At 39.4% G+C, this 18,506-nt stretch overlaps 1 protein-coding gene across 1 annotated transcript in view; it reads left to right on the top strand.

Moving 5' to 3' along the window:
• GDA (guanine deaminase) overlaps positions 1–18,506 on the top strand; it is a 64,323-nt gene that overhangs the window by 23,748 nt on the left and 22,069 nt on the right. Inside the window, exons 2-7 of the mRNA XM_070431498.1 lie at positions 3,133–3,221; positions 6,410–6,581; positions 12,147–12,234; positions 14,118–14,223; positions 15,878–15,905; positions 17,056–17,163. Of these exons, the coding sequence (XP_070287599.1) occupies positions 3,133–3,221; positions 6,410–6,581; positions 12,147–12,234; positions 14,118–14,223; positions 15,878–15,905; positions 17,056–17,163 (591 nt within the window). The remainder of the gene's footprint in view (positions 1–3,132; positions 3,222–6,409; positions 6,582–12,146; positions 12,235–14,117; positions 14,224–15,877; positions 15,906–17,055; positions 17,164–18,506) is intronic.

Genomic DNA, 18,506 nt, shown 5'->3' with positions numbered 1-18,506 from the left:
TTTTAGAGAGAGAGAGGGGAAGGGAGAGGGAGAGAGAGAAACACCAACGATGAGAGAGAATCATTGATTGGCTGCCTCCTGCATGCCCCCTACTAGGGATCAAGCCCATAATCCAGGCATGTGCCCTTGACTGGAATCAAACCTGGGACCATTCAGTTCGCAGGCCAACGCTCTATCTGCCGAGCCAAACCAGCTAGGGCTATTCTAGCAGTCTTGAAGGAGTTGGGTTCTTGCCTAACTACTAAAAATCTGTTATACCTTGATAGAAGATGTATCTTGCTTGGTCAGAATAATTGAGGCTTACATGTTGCAGACATGCTGAATTATTATTTTAATATACTTTTGCTTTTTATTGCCAGTGTATCATTGAGATTATTTTTGCATCCATATTATTAAATAACAAATGGCATTGGCTTGTAATTTTCACTCTCTGTTTGTATGTATGTGTCTATGTACGTGTGGCATGTGCTTTGTCAGGTTTTGTTATGAGGATTATGCCAGCTTTGTAAACATAGAGGTCCATCCTTTTCCGCGCTCTGGGGCTCTTTACCTGGCACAGACATTACCTGTTCTTTGTTAGCCGGAAAGAGCTTGGCTAAGAAATTCTCTGAATGAGTGCTGTCCAATGCAGTATATTAAGCACTTGAAATGTGGCTAGTAAGACCAATGAACTAGCTTTTTTATTTCTTATTTTAATTTAATTTTCCATTTAAAAATTGATACTCATCTCAGTTTTGGAAAACAATTAAGTGTTTTTGGAACAACCTGGATATGTGAGTCTACTTTTTGTAAATTCCATAAAATCTAAATATATAAAATATTTCTCATGAAAATTGAGCAACTCAGTTGAAATATACTTTAAATGCAAAATACACCTGGGAATTTAAAGCCTGGAATACCCCCCAAATAAAATGTATAACTTTCATATTGATTTCAATTTGACAAGATAATCTTTTATCATGGCCATCTATGTTGTTTAATAAAACATATCATTAAAATTAATTTTACCTGTTTTGTCTCACGTATTTAGTGTGGCTGCTAGAAAATTTAAAGTTACATATGCATTTGTGATGGGAATTATATTTCTATTAGACAGCATGGTTCTGAACCATATGGTTTCCTGAATTAGTAAAATTTTCTCAGATTTTTCTAAAGCTATTGGTACATTCAGTTTTCCTATCTCTCCAGACTAAATTTTGATAATTCATATTTTTCTCAAAAAACATTTATCTCAAATATATTTTTAAATGTGGGAATATAGTGTTTTACAAATATTTTATTATTGATTGATTGCTTTAATGTTAAATCAGTTCTGAGACATATTAACAAATTCTGTTTTTATCATCCATTCTTTTGCACACTCTGGGGCTCTTTACCTGGCACAGATGTTATCTGTTCTTTGTTAGCTGTTTTGATTAATTATGTATCTGCTTTGATATTTATTCTAGTGTATTTTTTGAATCATCGGATTACTTTTCCTTATTTGTAGGAATTAAATCTTCATTTCTCTTCTAAAAATAGTTGAATTTTTTTAAAAAGGATATCTTCAATGAATAAGGAAGTTTATTTTCAGTTCTATAAACCAATTTTTTTTTGCAGTATATTGCCTTGCTTCTAATTAACTAGATTTATTTTATCTATAGGTGTGTTTTTTCAGTATTTCATGTTCCAAGAAATGTTTTTTCTCTCACAATATTACATTTAAAAATGAAACAATATTACATTTAAAAATGAAACAATATTACATTTAAAAATTCCCTGCATATATGTTTCATTGACCCTTGTCCTTTCTTGCTTTGCAAACCATTTTTATAGAGAAAGCTATCACACTGTACTTTAAAAATGATCAACAATAGGTATAATGTTTCTAAAATTTAACATGTTCCAAGGATGTGCTAACTTGTTTGCTCAAATGTTCATTTTTAGGCCTCACAATAGCCTTGTGAAATATGTGCTGGTGTTACCCCTGTTTGCAGGTGGGGAAACCAGACCAGAAAAAACTAAGAGACCCATTGAGGTTTCCCAGCGGTTACCCATGGGCTTCAGACCTCATAAGCCTAACACGAGAGATCACTCTGTTTGCGTCTCCTACACGGTACTAGAAGAACATAGCAGACATCTTGTATCAGAACAACATCGTTCATGCTAAGACTCAATTGTCAGGCAATTATGAGCAGTTATATTCAGTGTTAATAAATTGCCCAATGATACACTACTAGGGCTAGACTTTAGTCTCCCATAATAGCCTCACAAAAATCTTTCAGTCATCTGTAATTGAGGTATACCTTCTATAAACAGTTGTTTTCTGTAATCATTTTCAGGGCTGGGAAAGAAAAAAAGTATCAATTAGCTACTTTTAAAATTTTTCTATGGATTTTAGAGAGAGAGAGAGAGAAACATCAATGTGAGGGGGAGACATCGATCTGTTGCCTACAACTGGGATCAAACTCACAGCCTGACTGTGTGTCCTGACCAGCCACCTTTGGTTCATTGGGGGACACTCAGCCAACTGAACCACACCGGCCAGGGCCCAATTAGCCATTTTTCATACCCTGTATCTCCAAATTAGAATTTTGAAGCCATACTTACATCTGTAGAGTGGTAGAAAAGAAGAAATATCATGCAATTTACTTCTTTGGGCAAGCAAAGGCAAACACCTGCCTTTTTGCCTCTAAACTCAAGCCCGTTTGGTATCAATTACCTTTTAAAATGAACTCAGCTATAGTATAGTCTCTTTTAAAAAGATTTAGGTCAGTGGCTCTCAACCTTCCTAATGCCGCGACCCTTTAATACAGTTCCTCATGTTGTGGTGACCCCCAACCATAAAATTATTTTTGTTGCTACTTCATAACTGTAATTTTGCTACTGTTATGAATCGTAATGTAAATATCTGATATGCAGCACGTATTTTCATTGTTACAAATTGAACATAATTAAAGCATAGTGATTAATCACAAAAACAATATGTAATTATATATGTGTTTTCCAATGGTCTTAGGCGACCCCTGTGAAAGGGTCGTTCGACCCCCAAAGGCGTTGCGACCCACAGGTTGAGAACCACTGATTTAGATCTTTAGTAGTGACAAATGACATGTCATTAATTTGTAATGCTTTCCTTTCTTTCTTTTAAAGATAGTGTTTTTAGAAGAAGCATCTCAACAAGAAAAGCTGGCCAAAGAATGGGGTTTCAAGCCATGTGAGATAAGAGAACTGAGCCAACAGTAAGTCCTAGCCAACTTCTCCCCTTTTGTGGATGCCATTAACTCATCTCAAATGATAAGGAAACTGCCTTGAGAGGCAAAGAGGCTTTTTTTATTTCTTTAAGGTTGAGGTGGGAAGGGGAGGTAAATAGAGAACAGGGACAGGAGCTTTGAGTACTAGAGGCTGCCATCATTCATTTACTTCTTTGGCACATATTTGTTGAGCTCAGTATGTGCAAGAACTGGGATTCGAAGGTGAAAATGGTCTATAAAGCCTTTGTCCCCACAGTGTTTACAGCCCTTTACAGCCCCTGGGGAACACAGAACACAAACAAGTGCACAGATAGGGAAGCATGACAGTGCTGGCTTGTGAACCTTCTGAAAAGGAAATAAAGAAAGAGCATGATAGAGATCACTGTTGGGAGGATAGGAGGGAGATTTGGGGAGCAATAGCTGACAGCATGGTGAGGTAAGGCCTGGCTCTAAAAATGTATTTGAGCTGCAATTTCATATTCAATAATTTGCTCAAAACGTGTTTCTTGTGATTGCCCACATTCATCGTAGTCTGCTTGATTTGTTTCATGGAAATGGAGACACTTTTTCTTTTTTTAACTCAATGATTTAACCTTGTTTCAGGCCACGTATATTTCCAAAGTCAGTGAACGTTCCCAAGTCAATCAAAATCATTTTCATTCTAAAAACATTTTACTTGGAAAGTGACCTTAGAGTAATGTAATGAGAAGAACACTGAAGTCGGAATTAGAACACGTGGCGTGAATCCTCATGCTACAGTTTGTGGCTGTTAACTGTAATGCAAAACACTTCCTTTCTCTGAGCTTGATTCCTGGCTGTTAGCAAAAGGATTGTCCTAGGTCACCGTGTCCCCTGTAGCAGGTCTGTGAACTGTGTTACCCCTAAGGCTTTAAGGCAGACGGGCTGACCATAGTCCCGAGAGACGGAGGTAACTGGCCAAAAAATTTTGTTGCATTTGCATTTATACTCACATCTCTTACCTCCTTCCCTCCCTCTGCTGCCTCTCTGTTGGCCTGCATGCTTGCAGGCAATGGGCATAGAGATGAATCCAGTGAGCATGGAGAGAATCCCAGTGACTTCTACTGTTACCGTCTGCTTCCTGTTGCTAGATTTTCATGAGAATATATGTTGAAGAAGAACTGGGATTCGAAGGTGAACAAGGCTTGCGTGCCTTGGGAATCAGAGATTAGAAGAAGGCTTGGGAGTGGATGAGGTGGAGGCTGGGAGGGAGGGAGAGGATGGTGAAGTGGTTGGAGGATGGGGAGGGGCGAACACATTTGTGGGTCATCACATTTTTTTGTCCCTCCTTATGAGGCTGCTTTTGGAATTAAATTCATCAAAGAAATGAAGATGCAAAGGAACCTCTAAGCACAAAACACCAATAAGAGGTAAGGTAAGAAAAAAAGGTTAAACTTTGGTGGAAGACTGAAGTCTTTGAAGAAAAATCATATATAAAATGCAAAGTAATTTACATATTAAACACGTAAGATATATGCGTTTGAATTTCTTTAAGTCAGTATTAAAATACCATAGAAGATGCTGTTTCTGATCTTCTGTTTCATAGATTCTGTGTATCTATCGGTATAGGTCTCTCTCAGCACAAGGTGTATTTTTAAGAAAACATGACAATTGCAACTCTGCCCAGTGCCTTGGTAGGAGTGGTTCAGATTGTGGCCACGGACCATAGAGGGGTTGGCAGGGCCAAAATTAGGGTGAGATGAGTGAGGCACTTACCTGGGGCACAGAATTTATGGGGGGTGGGGTGGGCAAAAACTCAGTAATCAACATAAATATCAGTTTAATGCAATATTTTTAAAAAATCAAAATTAATGCCAAAAAAAAAATCTATGATGAACAAAATACCAAAAGTTTAAATGAAGATAGGATGTTGGTTTCATATCCTTATATTTTGTGTGTGCAAGAAAAGAGTGGTTTTCAAACAGTCCTGTGCTCCCAGAGCAGGTTAACAATGTTGCTCAGAGATTGAGTCACTCGGGCCTTTATAGACAGTCAGTCGTATGTTTTAATTCTAAAGCTTTCATTAAGGTTTTCCACTTGGTAAGAAGACAGGTGGATGTTTCAATAAGCATATGTAGGGCACACTTTGTTCTTTTTCCTTCGGTTCTGAGGCAGCCTGGACTGCACCACAGGTTTGAAATATGAAATTGATGTTCTTTTCTGGTGGAAGTCGAGATTTGCTAAGGGAATTATGATAGTGATTAAGTCGGGTGAAAAGAGGAAAGAAGAAAGGAGAGCTTTTCACCTTTTCTGCTTCCTTCAAAGCCCCATCTCTGCTTTGCCTGCAGCTTGACTTTTTTATTTTATTATCTCAAGTTTTACATATGTCTTCTTTTTGCAGCTTAACTTTTGATGGCTATGATTTAGCTGTAAGTAAGGGCTGGGGTGGAGAACTGAGTTCTAATCCTGGCTGGACCACTAATGAACTGCACGTCTGAACATGACCTTGGCATCTCTGAGCTTCCTTTGGGGCTCTGTGACCTCTAATCTCACATAACACACACACTCTAGCACGTGCTATTATCAGTAATATAAGTCCTTGACTAGACCTTGATTATGTGAATGTTTCTATTACTAAGCCTTCCACAATGCTTCCTGTGTCCTAAAAAGGATTGTTAGCTTTTCTGGATGAAAATCACATTTCTGACGCAATAACTCGCTGGTGTTCCGTTGCCTCGGAAGACTTTGCACCCCGAATTATCTCCTTTAGTTCTTTTATCTCTGCTACCTTCAGAGCATGCTTGGGCTTCTCCTAATGGAAAAAAAAAATGTAGCTTTCTCCCTCCTCCCCTACATTACCATCCCAACATTCACTACCAAATATTTTCAAAGCAAGCTCCCCATCTGTCCAGCAGTTTCTCTGACACCTGTCCTTTGTGTTCATGGCCCTCTCCTCAGCTTCTTCCTCCCTTCATCATCTGTGATTAACCTCACACCAGTCATTCCAACTGGGGAGCTATCTCTCTCCTAGCAGAGCTTCATTTCTCTATCTTGATCTCTATACACTAGTACTAGATGAATTAAGTCGTCTGTTTGCATCAGCTCTAACTGGATGTGGGATGAACAGTTCAATCATGGCCAAGAGAAAACAAGATGTAAACATATGGAAAACGATGACAGATGCTATTAAATTCTTTTTCTCTCATCTTAATTTCCAGTGAGTTCTTCATGCCTGGGCTGGTTGACACACACATCCATGCCGCTCAGTATTCCTTTGCTGGGAGTAACGTTGACCTGCCGCTTCTGCAGTGGCTGACCAAGTACACGTTTCCTACAGAATTCAAGTTCAAGAACTTGGACTTTGCTGAAGAAGTATATACCAGGGTTGTCGTAAGTATCCTGCTTGTGAGTGCTGGCGTATGATGTTTGGTCACCTGTAGAAACATCCATTACTTGGAGCATGTTTTAAGTATAGAACACAGGCAGGTAAGGCTAGAATGGGCTACAGAGGTTTATTTTAGTTCTTTCATGGCCCACTGAGTTTGTGACCACCTCATCTACACAGTCACCAGCAAAGAGTTCAGATTCCCAGATTCCCCAATTAGATGGGCTCTCACCACTCTCCATCTTTTACTTTTTGTGTGTTACTTCACTAAATTTGGGTTTAATGCATATGCGTGTTCCCTTACTCCTGCTAATTCACAATACTGTTCTGGGGACCGTATAGAATACCTGAGTAACCTTTGGAAAGTTCTGTGGCTCATATTCCCCATCTGTAAGAGAGGGGGGGGGGGAGAGAGAGAGAGAGAGAGAGAGAGAGAGAGAGAGAGAGAGAGAGAGAATGAGAATGATAGCACCTATTTCACCAGATTGTTATGATAATTAAGCCAGTTAATTTGTAAGGTTCTTAGAATAGTACCTGACAGATGGAAGGCATTCTATGTGCTTTAAAAAATACCCAAGGCAATTAAAAATTAAAAATTTAAACTACAGTTAGAAGGGCGTCATGCTATTTTGGTAGCTTTGCAAGAAGGGAAAATAGGATGGTCCCTTTTCTGGGCATATGGGATTGTGACGAGCGTTAACACCACTAGAGGGAGCTATGGGGCTAGTTCAGTCATTGAACAGTGGCTGTAGTGTGTGCCAACTGTATGTTGAAGACTCCAAAAATATCCTTCCTTTCACTCTCTCAAGAAAATCGTTTCCCATCTTTCCATCCCAACCCTATGCCCAATCCACTTAGCAGCCAGAAACAGCTTCTGCAGTTGGGGATTAAAGCAGCAAATACCTCATTATCTGACCACTGCCTCTTATCATTCAGTACACATAGTCTGAATAATACTGCATTTTCTCCTCCTAAAGTGATGGCTATGTGATGATGGCAATATTGTAAGCTTTATATACTAACCAGTTATCCTGCCAGTTTCCTGCTTTTGTGTCACCCAAACTTTGAAGAATAAAGCAAGTGCTATTGTTTATACACCTGCCTCACTTAATTATAAATTCAGTGTAATTGTGGGTTTTCATATTTAGCATGCATCTGCATGACACCAGAAAAACTGAGGACTAAAGCTGTGTGTGGAGCTGCATGGTGTTAATGAATTGTGTTAACCACACCAAAGCTTTTTATTTTCAAAATTTATTTATACCTTGCATTGCTCTAAAAAGGGTTTGAGATATCTTAAAATTGCATAGTCTCCAACAGAAGAAAATGAGTCACAAAGGCATGGCAAAGGAAAAAAGGGGAGAGGAAAAATAAAATAAAACCAAGAGGTAAATATAAGCCATGGGGATCCATGCATTTGTTAGAGTTTGTCACACATTTGGCTTTAAATGTCTAGGTAACCCAGAAAGAAAAATAAATTTTGAATTTTACACTGTCTGTATGATTTAAAAAACAAACAAACAGTTGTAAGGTAAAGCATATCTATTTATCATACTGAAATTTAAGAGAATTATGCCCAATATTCCAATATAGTTACATGCTCTGATGTCAAAATATATACTGTCAAGGTACTATAGTATCAAAAAAAAAATCCAGATATGTACATCTTTTATGTTTGGAGTTCTAGGTACTCCCTCCAGGCCATAGTCCATAAATTTTATTTCTTAAATCAGACGAGATCGGGCACTTTCAGGGTGGTATGGCCATAGACGTATTTCATATATCGGAGATTTGAGTAAGAATTTGATGCCAGTGAGTACAAGATAGGTGTTATTCTCAACATGTGTTTGCAGTTCACACATCCAATATTTCTGATCATGAGCAAGCCTGCACACTTTGAGAATTACATGAGCCAAGGTTATGGCTAAGAAAGTTCAGATTTGTTAACTAGAGCCTGTCCTTAGGCTGAAGACTGCCCAGGGCAATGGATAGGGGTGCTAGGACTGCACCCATGAATAGAATCGAGACATTTTTGTTCTTTATTTTCTCCTTCAAAAAACAGTTCTAGATCTATACTTCAACAAATTGGCAATCAAGACCACAGAGTTTTGCACCATAGAGTTGTTTTTTTCTTTTTCTTTTTCTTTTTACATCGATAGGTAATATTTCCATTGTCCTCATTGCTAAATAGCTGAAATTTTCCATTTTGATTCCATCTTCAAGCCCAGGTTTTAGAAAAGTGATTAAAATTTTGAGAATTTAGAAAATGTTTGCTAATATTTCTGTTTTAATTTTGAGTTTCACTTTACTCTGGTTAGCAAATATAATTTGTATGATTATTTTTCTTGAGAAATGATTCATTGTTTTTTTATGACCCAACAAAAGGTTAATTTTTATAGTTATCTGCACATTTTTTTAAAGATTGTGTTTGCTCTGTTGACATGACATTTTTTACATCTCTATTAGACTAAATTGAGTCTTCTAGCATTTTCCTCTATAGTAGGCAAGAATTTTACATAACCTCCCCTTCTTCATGTTATACCCTCCTGAGATTTTTGTTCCAGTTTATTTTTTTACCATGTGCACTTAATTTAAAATAAACTTTAACTTTTAAATTTACTATTTTAAATTTTATTTTAATTTAATTCCAGTTTATTATTTTTCAACATCAGCACTTAATTTAAAAATGAACTCTACTTTTGCTATTTGGATCCCCTGTCTTTCTTTTGCATTCATTTTTTTATTTTCTTGGAATCCTTTTTCAATAAAGTGGGTGATAAACATTCCAAATCCTTACCAAAAATGGTTTTACTTTCTTATGATTCTCGAATGGTGATGCACTTTCACTGTAGAGAGAATTCTACTTGAAATGATTTTCCCATCAGCATCTAATATGCTGATGTCAATCTGATTCTCCTTCTATTCTGGCTAATTTGCTGGCCTTCAGGATGTTCTGAAATTTGACTTATAGATTTTTTTTTTAGTTTATTACCTTTCATATGTAGTTTATTCAATATAAGAACTACTGTCTTTCTTCTAATTGGGGAAATTTATTTCTCTCTCTTTCTCTCTGAGTATATTCTTCCCTGCAATCTACTCTTTGTTTTGGTAACTCCTATTAGAAAAATGTTAAAGCTTCTGTATATGCTTTTGTGTTACATTCTTGAAGAACACGTAGTCTAATTTTGCAAGTCATTCACTCACTCTACTGTTATTATAGCCTGTCCTCTTTCAAGGACACCATGTCCTATTCTATTTATCTAAGAACTAGAGGCTCGGTGCACGAATTCATGTATGGCCAGGGGGAGGGGACGTGGGAAGTTGGCCAGCCGACCCCGCCCCCTGGTCGAACTCCTGGTCAAACTTCCGGTCGATGGGACAATTTGCATATTAGCCTTTTATTATATAGGATACTGATTTTATGTCTCTTGTTGCTTAGTAATTCAGCTTCTTCGGGTGTTCATTCAGTAAATATTTACTGAGTGCACTGAATCCAGACACTTTCAGAGTTGCTGGAAGTTGAATTCGATGTCTCTGTCTGGTACTAGCTCTTCCCCTGGACTTGTGATTCTGAGAGAGGGCTCATCCTCATCTTTAGCTGATGAGCTCTAATCATCCTCTATTAGCAGCCAGATGTATTTTATTCATGTGCAAAGTGTCTTAAAATTTGAAAAGATTGACATAAAAAAAATCCAGCTTTTCAAATTCTCTTGACCTTTCGGACTAACCAACAACGTCACTGGGGTCATTTGCTTTCTTCAACATTTGGCTGACGCAGAGTACAGACTGCTGAGATACAGGGTATGCTCTTCCTTATTATTTAAGTTCAAAGTATTTTTTTCCCTGAGGGGTTTGCTTTTAATTTACCCTACAACACTTCTATTGACTTCCAAATTTCACTTATAAAATGTTTACTTTTGGAGAGCTCTTGTTCTTTGGTTTTCATAGCATTCTGTTCTTGTCTTGTAGATGCGATTACCTTCTTTAATTCTTTCAGAACGTAATCATAAAATGTTTACTTTTGGAGAGCTCTTGTTCTTTGATTTTCATAGCATTCTGTTCTCGTCTTGTAGATGCGATTATCTTCTTTAATTCTTTCAGAACGTAATCATAGTTTGTTTGTTTTTAATCAAGCTTCCTTCTGACTCTGTTTCCTCCATTATTTTTTCCAGACTTTCTCTCCCCCTTCTCCTTTTCATAGCAGCTCTCCTCCAGAGGCTGTTGAACTTTGAACATACATTCATATCTATTTATTTATTTATTTATTTATTTATTTATATATTTTTTAAATTGATTTCAGAGAGAAAGGGAGAGGGAGAGAGAGATAGAAACATCATGATGAGAGAGAATCAGTATTGGCTGCCCTCTGCAAGCTCCTACTGGGGATCGAGCTGACAACCCGGGCATGTGCCCTGAATGGGAATTGAGCTATGACCTCCCGGTTCATAAGTTGCTGCTCAACCACTGAGCCACGCCAGCTGGGCCATACATTCACATTTAAGTGTGATGCCCTGAGATGTCGATTGGAAGGTCTGGGTGGAGGTAGCTCCTATTGACTAGTGAACTTCAGCTTAAGATGAACAATGAAAGAAGTAAATAGCCTTTTCAATTGTGGGCCCCACATGTCATTGTGAGGACATCGTTCTTGTAGAGCCACTCATCTTCGCCAGGGAAGAGTCCTTCAGTCTTGCCAGGAGTAGTGGTGGTAATACGTGTGGCCTTCTAGCAGCTGACTGAGGGCCCCTGGAGATCAGCCAGATTTTCTCTTCAACCTCTTCTTTTCAGACTATGCCTTGCCTTGTCCTTTGGGGCTTACATACTCCAAATACTACTCAGTTTCTACAAAGAGTAAATCTCTCCTGCAAGGAGCAGGTTAGGGGTGATTGGCTGATTTCAACAGGAAGAAGAAGGGTCCTGCCAGGGCTTAGTCATCCGTAGACGGACTTGGAGCCCCTATTAACAACCACATTCTTCTCTCTCTCTCTCTCTCTCTCTCTCTCTCTCTTTTCCTAAGTTGCTTTCAGGTTCTCTTCCATATTTTTTGTGTTCCAAGGAGATGTTGAAATGTTTTGTCTGTTCATGTTTCTTCTTATGTTCCTCTTGATGGTGAATAAATTTTGTACTCTTTTACTGTTATTTTAGTGGAAATTTGCTAAGGAAGAGAGAGAGAGATGCATGTGACCAATCTGCCAGCTTGAACGAGAAGTCTGGATGAATTATTTTACCCTGTAATAGACAGAAAAATCTCCTTTATTCACTCCCAGATGCAATAAGGTTTGCATATGCTCAGCGAAACCTAAAAGATAAGGAATTAATTAGCATCCTATTTAATGAATTCTGCAACATAGAACTATATGAATCTAGGAAATCAAAAATATCAACTTCTCCTCCAGCTCACACTTTTGGAATATCAGTACTTTGCCATTTCTCTGAACTGTATTTCATATTGAGGTGTCATATCTTTAAATAAAAACATTTTAAAATTGGGACCTAGAATTCTATTTTCATCTGTATGTGCCACGTGACTTTCTTGGCACATGTGACTTATGGTTTTTGTGGTGTATTTTTAGAGGAGAACACTGAAGAATGGAACAACCACAGCTTGTTACTTTACAACAATTTACACTGACTCATCCCTGCTCCTTGCGGAAATTACAGGTGAGGAGATGAAGGCACACTTTATGAGCACATCCAGGGAAGCCACCCAGACCATGTCTGGCAGGGAGTTACACTTACGTGCAGTCTTGCCTTTTAATTACTAAAATTTGACATTGCATTCCTTGCAAGTAATTAGGTGTTTTTGTATTACTGTGGCCCCTGGATGTTTTTTATTGTTTAGGTAATTTGATTATTCACTTATGGTTTTTGGTTCCAGAATCATGTGTATAGGTCTGAATTTTGTGTATTAACTTAGGGCTTTTTGGAGCAGGTTTATTAATTCTAGTAATGGCAACAGTTATTATAATCAACAGACATATATCTTGGCTGTTGGTTAGACTCAGGGCACTGTGCAAATTGCTGGGAACATAAGAGCCAGATAGGACTAATTGATTAATAACTACACACATTGATTAGTAACTTTAGGAACAGCTGTAGTGCACTTTTTAAAAAATATTTTATTGATTTCAGAGAGGAAAGGAGACGGAGAGAGAGATAGAAACATCAATGATGAGAGAGAATCATTGATCGGATGCCTCCTCCACACTCAAACTGGGGATCGAGCCTGCAACCCAGGCATGTTCCCTGACCAGGACTTGAACCATGACCTCCTGGTTCATCGATCGATACTCAACTACTAAGCCACGCTAGCGGAGCTGTAGGGCTCTTAGTAAGATGCCTGGATTGTGCAAAGCACTCTACATGGATTATGTCAGCTCAGTTGCAAACAGCCTTCCGAGGTAGTTATTGTGTCCCCATGTTACAGATGGATAAACTGATGCTCAGAGAGGCTATAAAACATGCTCAACTCACATAGGTAGTAAGGAAGAGGAAACTTGATTTAGGTCGATGATTCTGAAACTTGTATCCAACACAGTGCCCAGCACATAGCAGGTGCTAGTAAATGGTGTTGGCTGATATGCTGACGCTACTGCTTGCTGACATAGGTCATTGATGTCAAAGGCCTAGAAGATGCTGCTGAAAATAACTATTGCCATTTTGGGAAGAGACAGAGAGAACCCAGAACTGGAACATTTGGGAAGACTTCATGGAAGGGAAGGGAGTCTTAAACTTGGCTTTAAAGGAAAGATAAAATGGGGAAAGAGAAAATGTCTTTCAGACAGGGGAAATAACATGAACAAAGGCATGGAGACAGGAATGTGTATAGTGACACTGGAAGCATGGAACAGAGTAGCTGAACTGGAGGACAGGATTCTTTACATAGGGGCTGGGAGGTGCGTGGGAGAGGGGGTTGGGTGAATGGGATGATTCAGACTGTGGAAAGATTTGAGTATGCATCAAAAAATCAAAGAAGGTTTTGATGCCAAATGAGGTATGTGATCAAGGTGCTGTTTTAAGAAAGAGCAATCTAATGGCCAGTTATTAAAATGAACTACAGGGAAAGAGAAAGGCAGAAAAATTTCTGTAAGATTCTTATGACAGGTGGAGACATTATAAAAAAAAATTAACATTGTCCAATGTAGAGTCAACTTCCTAGCTGGTGTTACACCAGGGTCTGAGGCTGCCCTCTCTTTTTCCAGGCAATAAAATGGGAACAAGGATAATTATGACTTGAGTAAAAATATAGACAAACTGTGTAAGCAAAGAAAAAAACTGAGTAATAAGTAAAAACACCCAATTATTACCTGGCCAGCCTAGAAGTGGGAGTTGGGGAGGGGGTGGTTGAAGTGATGGGTGGAAGAATATTTGCTACTTATAGAACTTAGTGGGGTTTTGTTGTTATTGTTCTTAATGAATAGTCTTTCATATTCTCACCCATGTTTTCATAATGATTTTAATTTAAACATGTTTTAAAAGGCTCAGAGAAGGTACTGTGTGGGAAAGACACATGACTTTAGGGCCTTTTTCTGTGTGCCTCACAGATAAATTTGGGCAGCGGGCATTTGTGGGCAAAGTCTGCATGGATATGAACGACACTGTTCCAGAATACAAGGAAACCACTGAGGAATCAATCGAGGAAACGAAGAGGTATGTTCATCTATATTTGTCTTGTGAGCGGTCCTTCTGCTGCACTGATGGAGATGGAGCGAGAAACCCTCTCTGAACCAGGCGGGATGTGCACATGTTGCAGCGTGGGTTTGCCCAACTTTATGAAATTGATCTGGTCCTAAAAAAACATTGCATTCAATACTATTTTTGTATACCAAATTATATTTTAAAGCTTCTGGGAACTTGTGTGTGTTTTTTTAAAATATATTTTTATTGATTTCAGAGAGGAAAGGAGAAATAGAAACAGCAGTGATGAGAGAGAATCATTGATTGGCTGCCTCCTGCAGAATCCGAGCCTACAACCTGGGCATGTGCCCTGACTGGGAATTGAACTGTGACCTCCTGGTTCATAGGTCAATGCTCAACCAGTGAGCCACGCCAGCTGGGCAGGAACTTGTTACAGGAGTCCTAGGATAAGCCCTTTTGTAAAATGAGGGGTTCTTTTTCTGAAGTAAATGATTTACACCCTTCCTCCCCTTTATTATAGATCTGGTCTTCTCCTGTATGTTGGACTTGCTTTAAGTGTGTGTGTGGCCTGCTCCTTAAGTTACAGTTGACTCTTGAGCAACACGGGTTTGAACTCTTTATCTTACATTGGCATATTCTACTGATCCTATAAGTACTTTTTCTACTTTTCTTTAATGGCTTTTTCAAGGTGCCTTGAGGATTTGACAATGAATTGTGTTGTATGACACTCAACACCCAAGAGATATACATAGAAGAAGTTTTTTTAGATTTAAATCTTCCCCAGACCAAACCTATCCCCATGCAAATTTTAGAAGTCCAACTTTTCTTGATTCCCCAGACCTCCTTCACCTACAGTGTGTCCGCTGAAAAGGGAGACTCAGGAACTGCGACCTGCCCCAGAGAAAAGGGAGCATGCACCTTCGCCTTAGCATTGGCCATCAGCTCAACTTTTCTATGAATGTGTGTTTGTGGTCATAGTAAACCTTAATTCACATTTTATTCTGAAACAAAGGAAAAAGGACTTCCAGAAGACAGGAAGCTTAGCTAATAAATATTCCCAGCCAGGGCAGAATTAATCATTTTATGGGTCATGCAAATACCACCATCCCTGCAGATACAATTGGTAAGATCGCCACTCCCATCACCACCCATTTCGAAACCTTTGTCTTCTATCTTACTCCAGAATCCCAGTGGAAATGAAGGGTGATTTTGTGTGAGCAAGTAGCTTCCACTTTAGGGAAATTAGGAGTAGAGAGCTCCACAGCTTCTAAATGTTTCCAGGTGCATAGGATTTAGGGACTCTAACATCCCTGTAGCATCACATTTTGCAATATTCCCCCACCCCAAACTTAAGCTGGTAGAATGGCTTGAGTGTCATGGGAATACTCATGAACAGCCCAGTTGACGTTAGATGATAAAATTGCATTTCTCTGTGATTTTGCACTCCATCTCTGCAAACTAGAAAGCAGACTAATTACTACTTGTTCATCGTTAATTAGTGTGGTGAAACATGTGCAGTGTTAGAGTGTTTGCATGGAAAATGAGACATGGAAATTTCGTGTTTACCTCTTTTTTTTTTGTTTATGTTTTTTTGTTTATCTCTTTTTAAAAAAAATTTTTGAAAATGCCTACATTTTCTAACTTCCCATTTGTTGCCTTATTTCAGATTCGTGTCAGAAATGCTCCAAAAGAACGTAAGTAAACTTGTTCTTAGCTTGTATTTTGATTGCCTTAATCTTAATCGTAGGATCTGTGTGCATTTGGCTTATCCCCATGCATGCAGAAGTATTTTCCTAGAACCTCAAGTTGTTTTCACAGAGGACCTGTCAACTGACCTGTCTGAAGATCAGTGAGGTCAGGCATTTTTTGCTTTCTTGGTGGTTTTCTCTTCCTCTCCTTTGGGACCATCTCATTTCACCGGGCTGATCTGTGGGAAGGTGGGGTGGGCTCCATGGCTGTGGACAGATTGGTGGCAACTGGAAATTAAAGCGTGATGTTTGCTAGCTATGCTGATATTGGCTGTGGCCTGTTAGATCTGATCTGAAACCTAGGTGGTGTCCAGCCCAGATGCCCCTGCCACAGGCTGCCTTGGCCCACATATGTATGTGTGGCATGTCACATGGCCTGCGGGCACTCAGCCAGGCACTCCCCTTTGCAGGCCCTGGGGTTGGTGAGCCTAGGGAGGCAGTGCTGTTTTCTGCCTCCCTCCCCAGCAGGCTGGCTCATGGTTCCCTGGTGCCATCTCTTAAATTGCCAGACCCTTCCCTTCCCATCTTTTGAGGTCTGATTGGAAACCACAGCGAACCTTGGAATTTCTATCCATCTAACCTTGGGAGACTTGGGTGGAGTCTTGTGGGTCCTTATTCTCTCCATCCCTCTATAAGTTCTTTCCTGCTCAGACCCTCACTTCGGGTGACATCAGAGCCAGTGCTACTATGGAAGTTCTTGGGGATGCCATGGCCAGCACATAGAAAGGGGAATAGGCCACTGCCTCCCTGCTAGTCTCCTAGATCTCTCCTTTAAAAGTTCTCCTTGTGCCTCTCATTTCTCTTGATGGAGGCCACCAGTGCAGCCTTGGCGGAGCCCTGCTGCAGATGTGGAGCAGGGGTGGCTATCATCTAGGACAAAATCTTCTTCCATTGAACTGGGTGCTACAGAATATACTCTCCTTTGTCCTCAGCCATGAGCCATTTCCATGAAACCCAGCACTTCCACCCACTCCTAGAAAGGACTGTCCCCAAATATCAAGACATAAATTACCCAGATGTAAGATATGCAGTCAGGGTATGCTACACATTCAGGGCATCAATATTTTCCTTATCCACTTGTTTTTACTATTTCCAGTATTCTAGAGTGAAGCCCATAGTGACACCACGCTTTGCCCTTTCCTGCTCTGAGACGATGCTGGCCGATCTTGGAAACATCGCGAAGACCCACGATTTGCACATTCAGGTGGGTATTTTTCTCTTGCTTGTGCTTCTGCCAGACCTGCGAGGCTTCTCATTATCCTGCATTCTGGCAGTAATCTCTAATTCTACTGAGATCTAGAGGTGTAGCATTATGGGACAGGGAAGGTCCTTACAGACGTCACCTAAATCCAGTTCTTTACCTTTTCAGCTAAAAAACCGGAAGTTCCTTTTCCTCTCACCCATCTCTGATCAGGCTTGCAGAGATGAGGCTATCACAAGTAATCCAGCAAGACCTAAGGCAGACTGGCTCCCTGTTGTCTGTAGGATACATTTAATGCATTTCTTTTCTGCTTCTCTTTCATTTGACGCTTTCTCAGCATTCGAGCCCTTCATTTTTGAAGGAGCCACCTATTATTTTAAAAGGAATAAAAACCTCATTTCCACCTTACAAAATGCATTTAAAAGCCCCTCTGTTCCAAGGTTCTTAATTTAAAACCAGGAACAAAAAAAAGTATATATTACTTTGTCATTAAGCAGGTGCAACTTAGGAATAAAACACGTTTTAAAGCTTCCAGCTGGGTTAAAATTGGAAGTTGGGAACATCCAAGCTTCATTATATACTGCACTAAAATTTCCCCTGGTAAGAGTTGGCAATCTGCCCTAACCGGTTTGGCTCAGTGGATAGAGTGTTGGCCTGCGGACTGAAAGGTCCCAGGTTTAGTTCCGGTCAAGGGCATGTACCTTGGTTGCGGGCACATCCCCAGTAGGAGGTGTGCAGGAGGCAGCTGATCGATATTTCTCTATCATTGATGTTTCTAACTCTCTATCCTTCTCTCTGTAAAAAAAAATCAATAAAATATATTTTTAAAAAAAGAGTTGGCTATCATATAACAAAGGGCAAGTCAGGGGAAAGGCAACACATTGATTCTTTATCATCTGTAGGGTGGAGGGTGGTGGTTGTTTTTTTTGTGTGCTTTTTTTTTAAAGATTTATCTTAATGGGTCTCATTCACCATTATCATCGTTCCCCATTCTCTTTCTGTTTGTTTGTTTGTGTGCGGGGGTGGGGGGGGGGGGAAGAAGGGGGCTGAGGTGCAGCCTGGGATATTTGAATTTTTTATTTAATTCCACAGTTGTAGGGGAGGAAAATGTTTTTCCTCAGCCTTCTTGGAGTTCCTGTTTGGGTTTGAAAACTAAATGCAAAGATAGATTAACAGGAGGAAAGCATGCAATTGTATTTAATGTACGTTTTACGTGACACAGGACCCTTCATGGGAAATGAAAGCCCAGAGAAATGATTAGACGTGAGTATTTTTGAACATTACAGGCTTGATGAAGAATGCACAGTTGTGGAGGAATATGAGAGGTTCAGGGATATGACCTTAGG

This window comes from Myotis yumanensis, unplaced genomic scaffold (genome assembly GCF_028538775.1).
Source record: "Myotis yumanensis isolate MYYU_CA2020_CCGP unplaced genomic scaffold, mMyoYum1.0.hap1 SCAF_12, whole genome shotgun sequence".
In the NCBI taxonomy this organism is placed as follows: domain Eukaryota; kingdom Metazoa; phylum Chordata; class Mammalia; order Chiroptera; family Vespertilionidae; genus Myotis; species Myotis yumanensis.
Note: the sequence above shows the minus strand (reverse complement) of the source record. Positions and strands in the feature narration are given on the sequence as shown.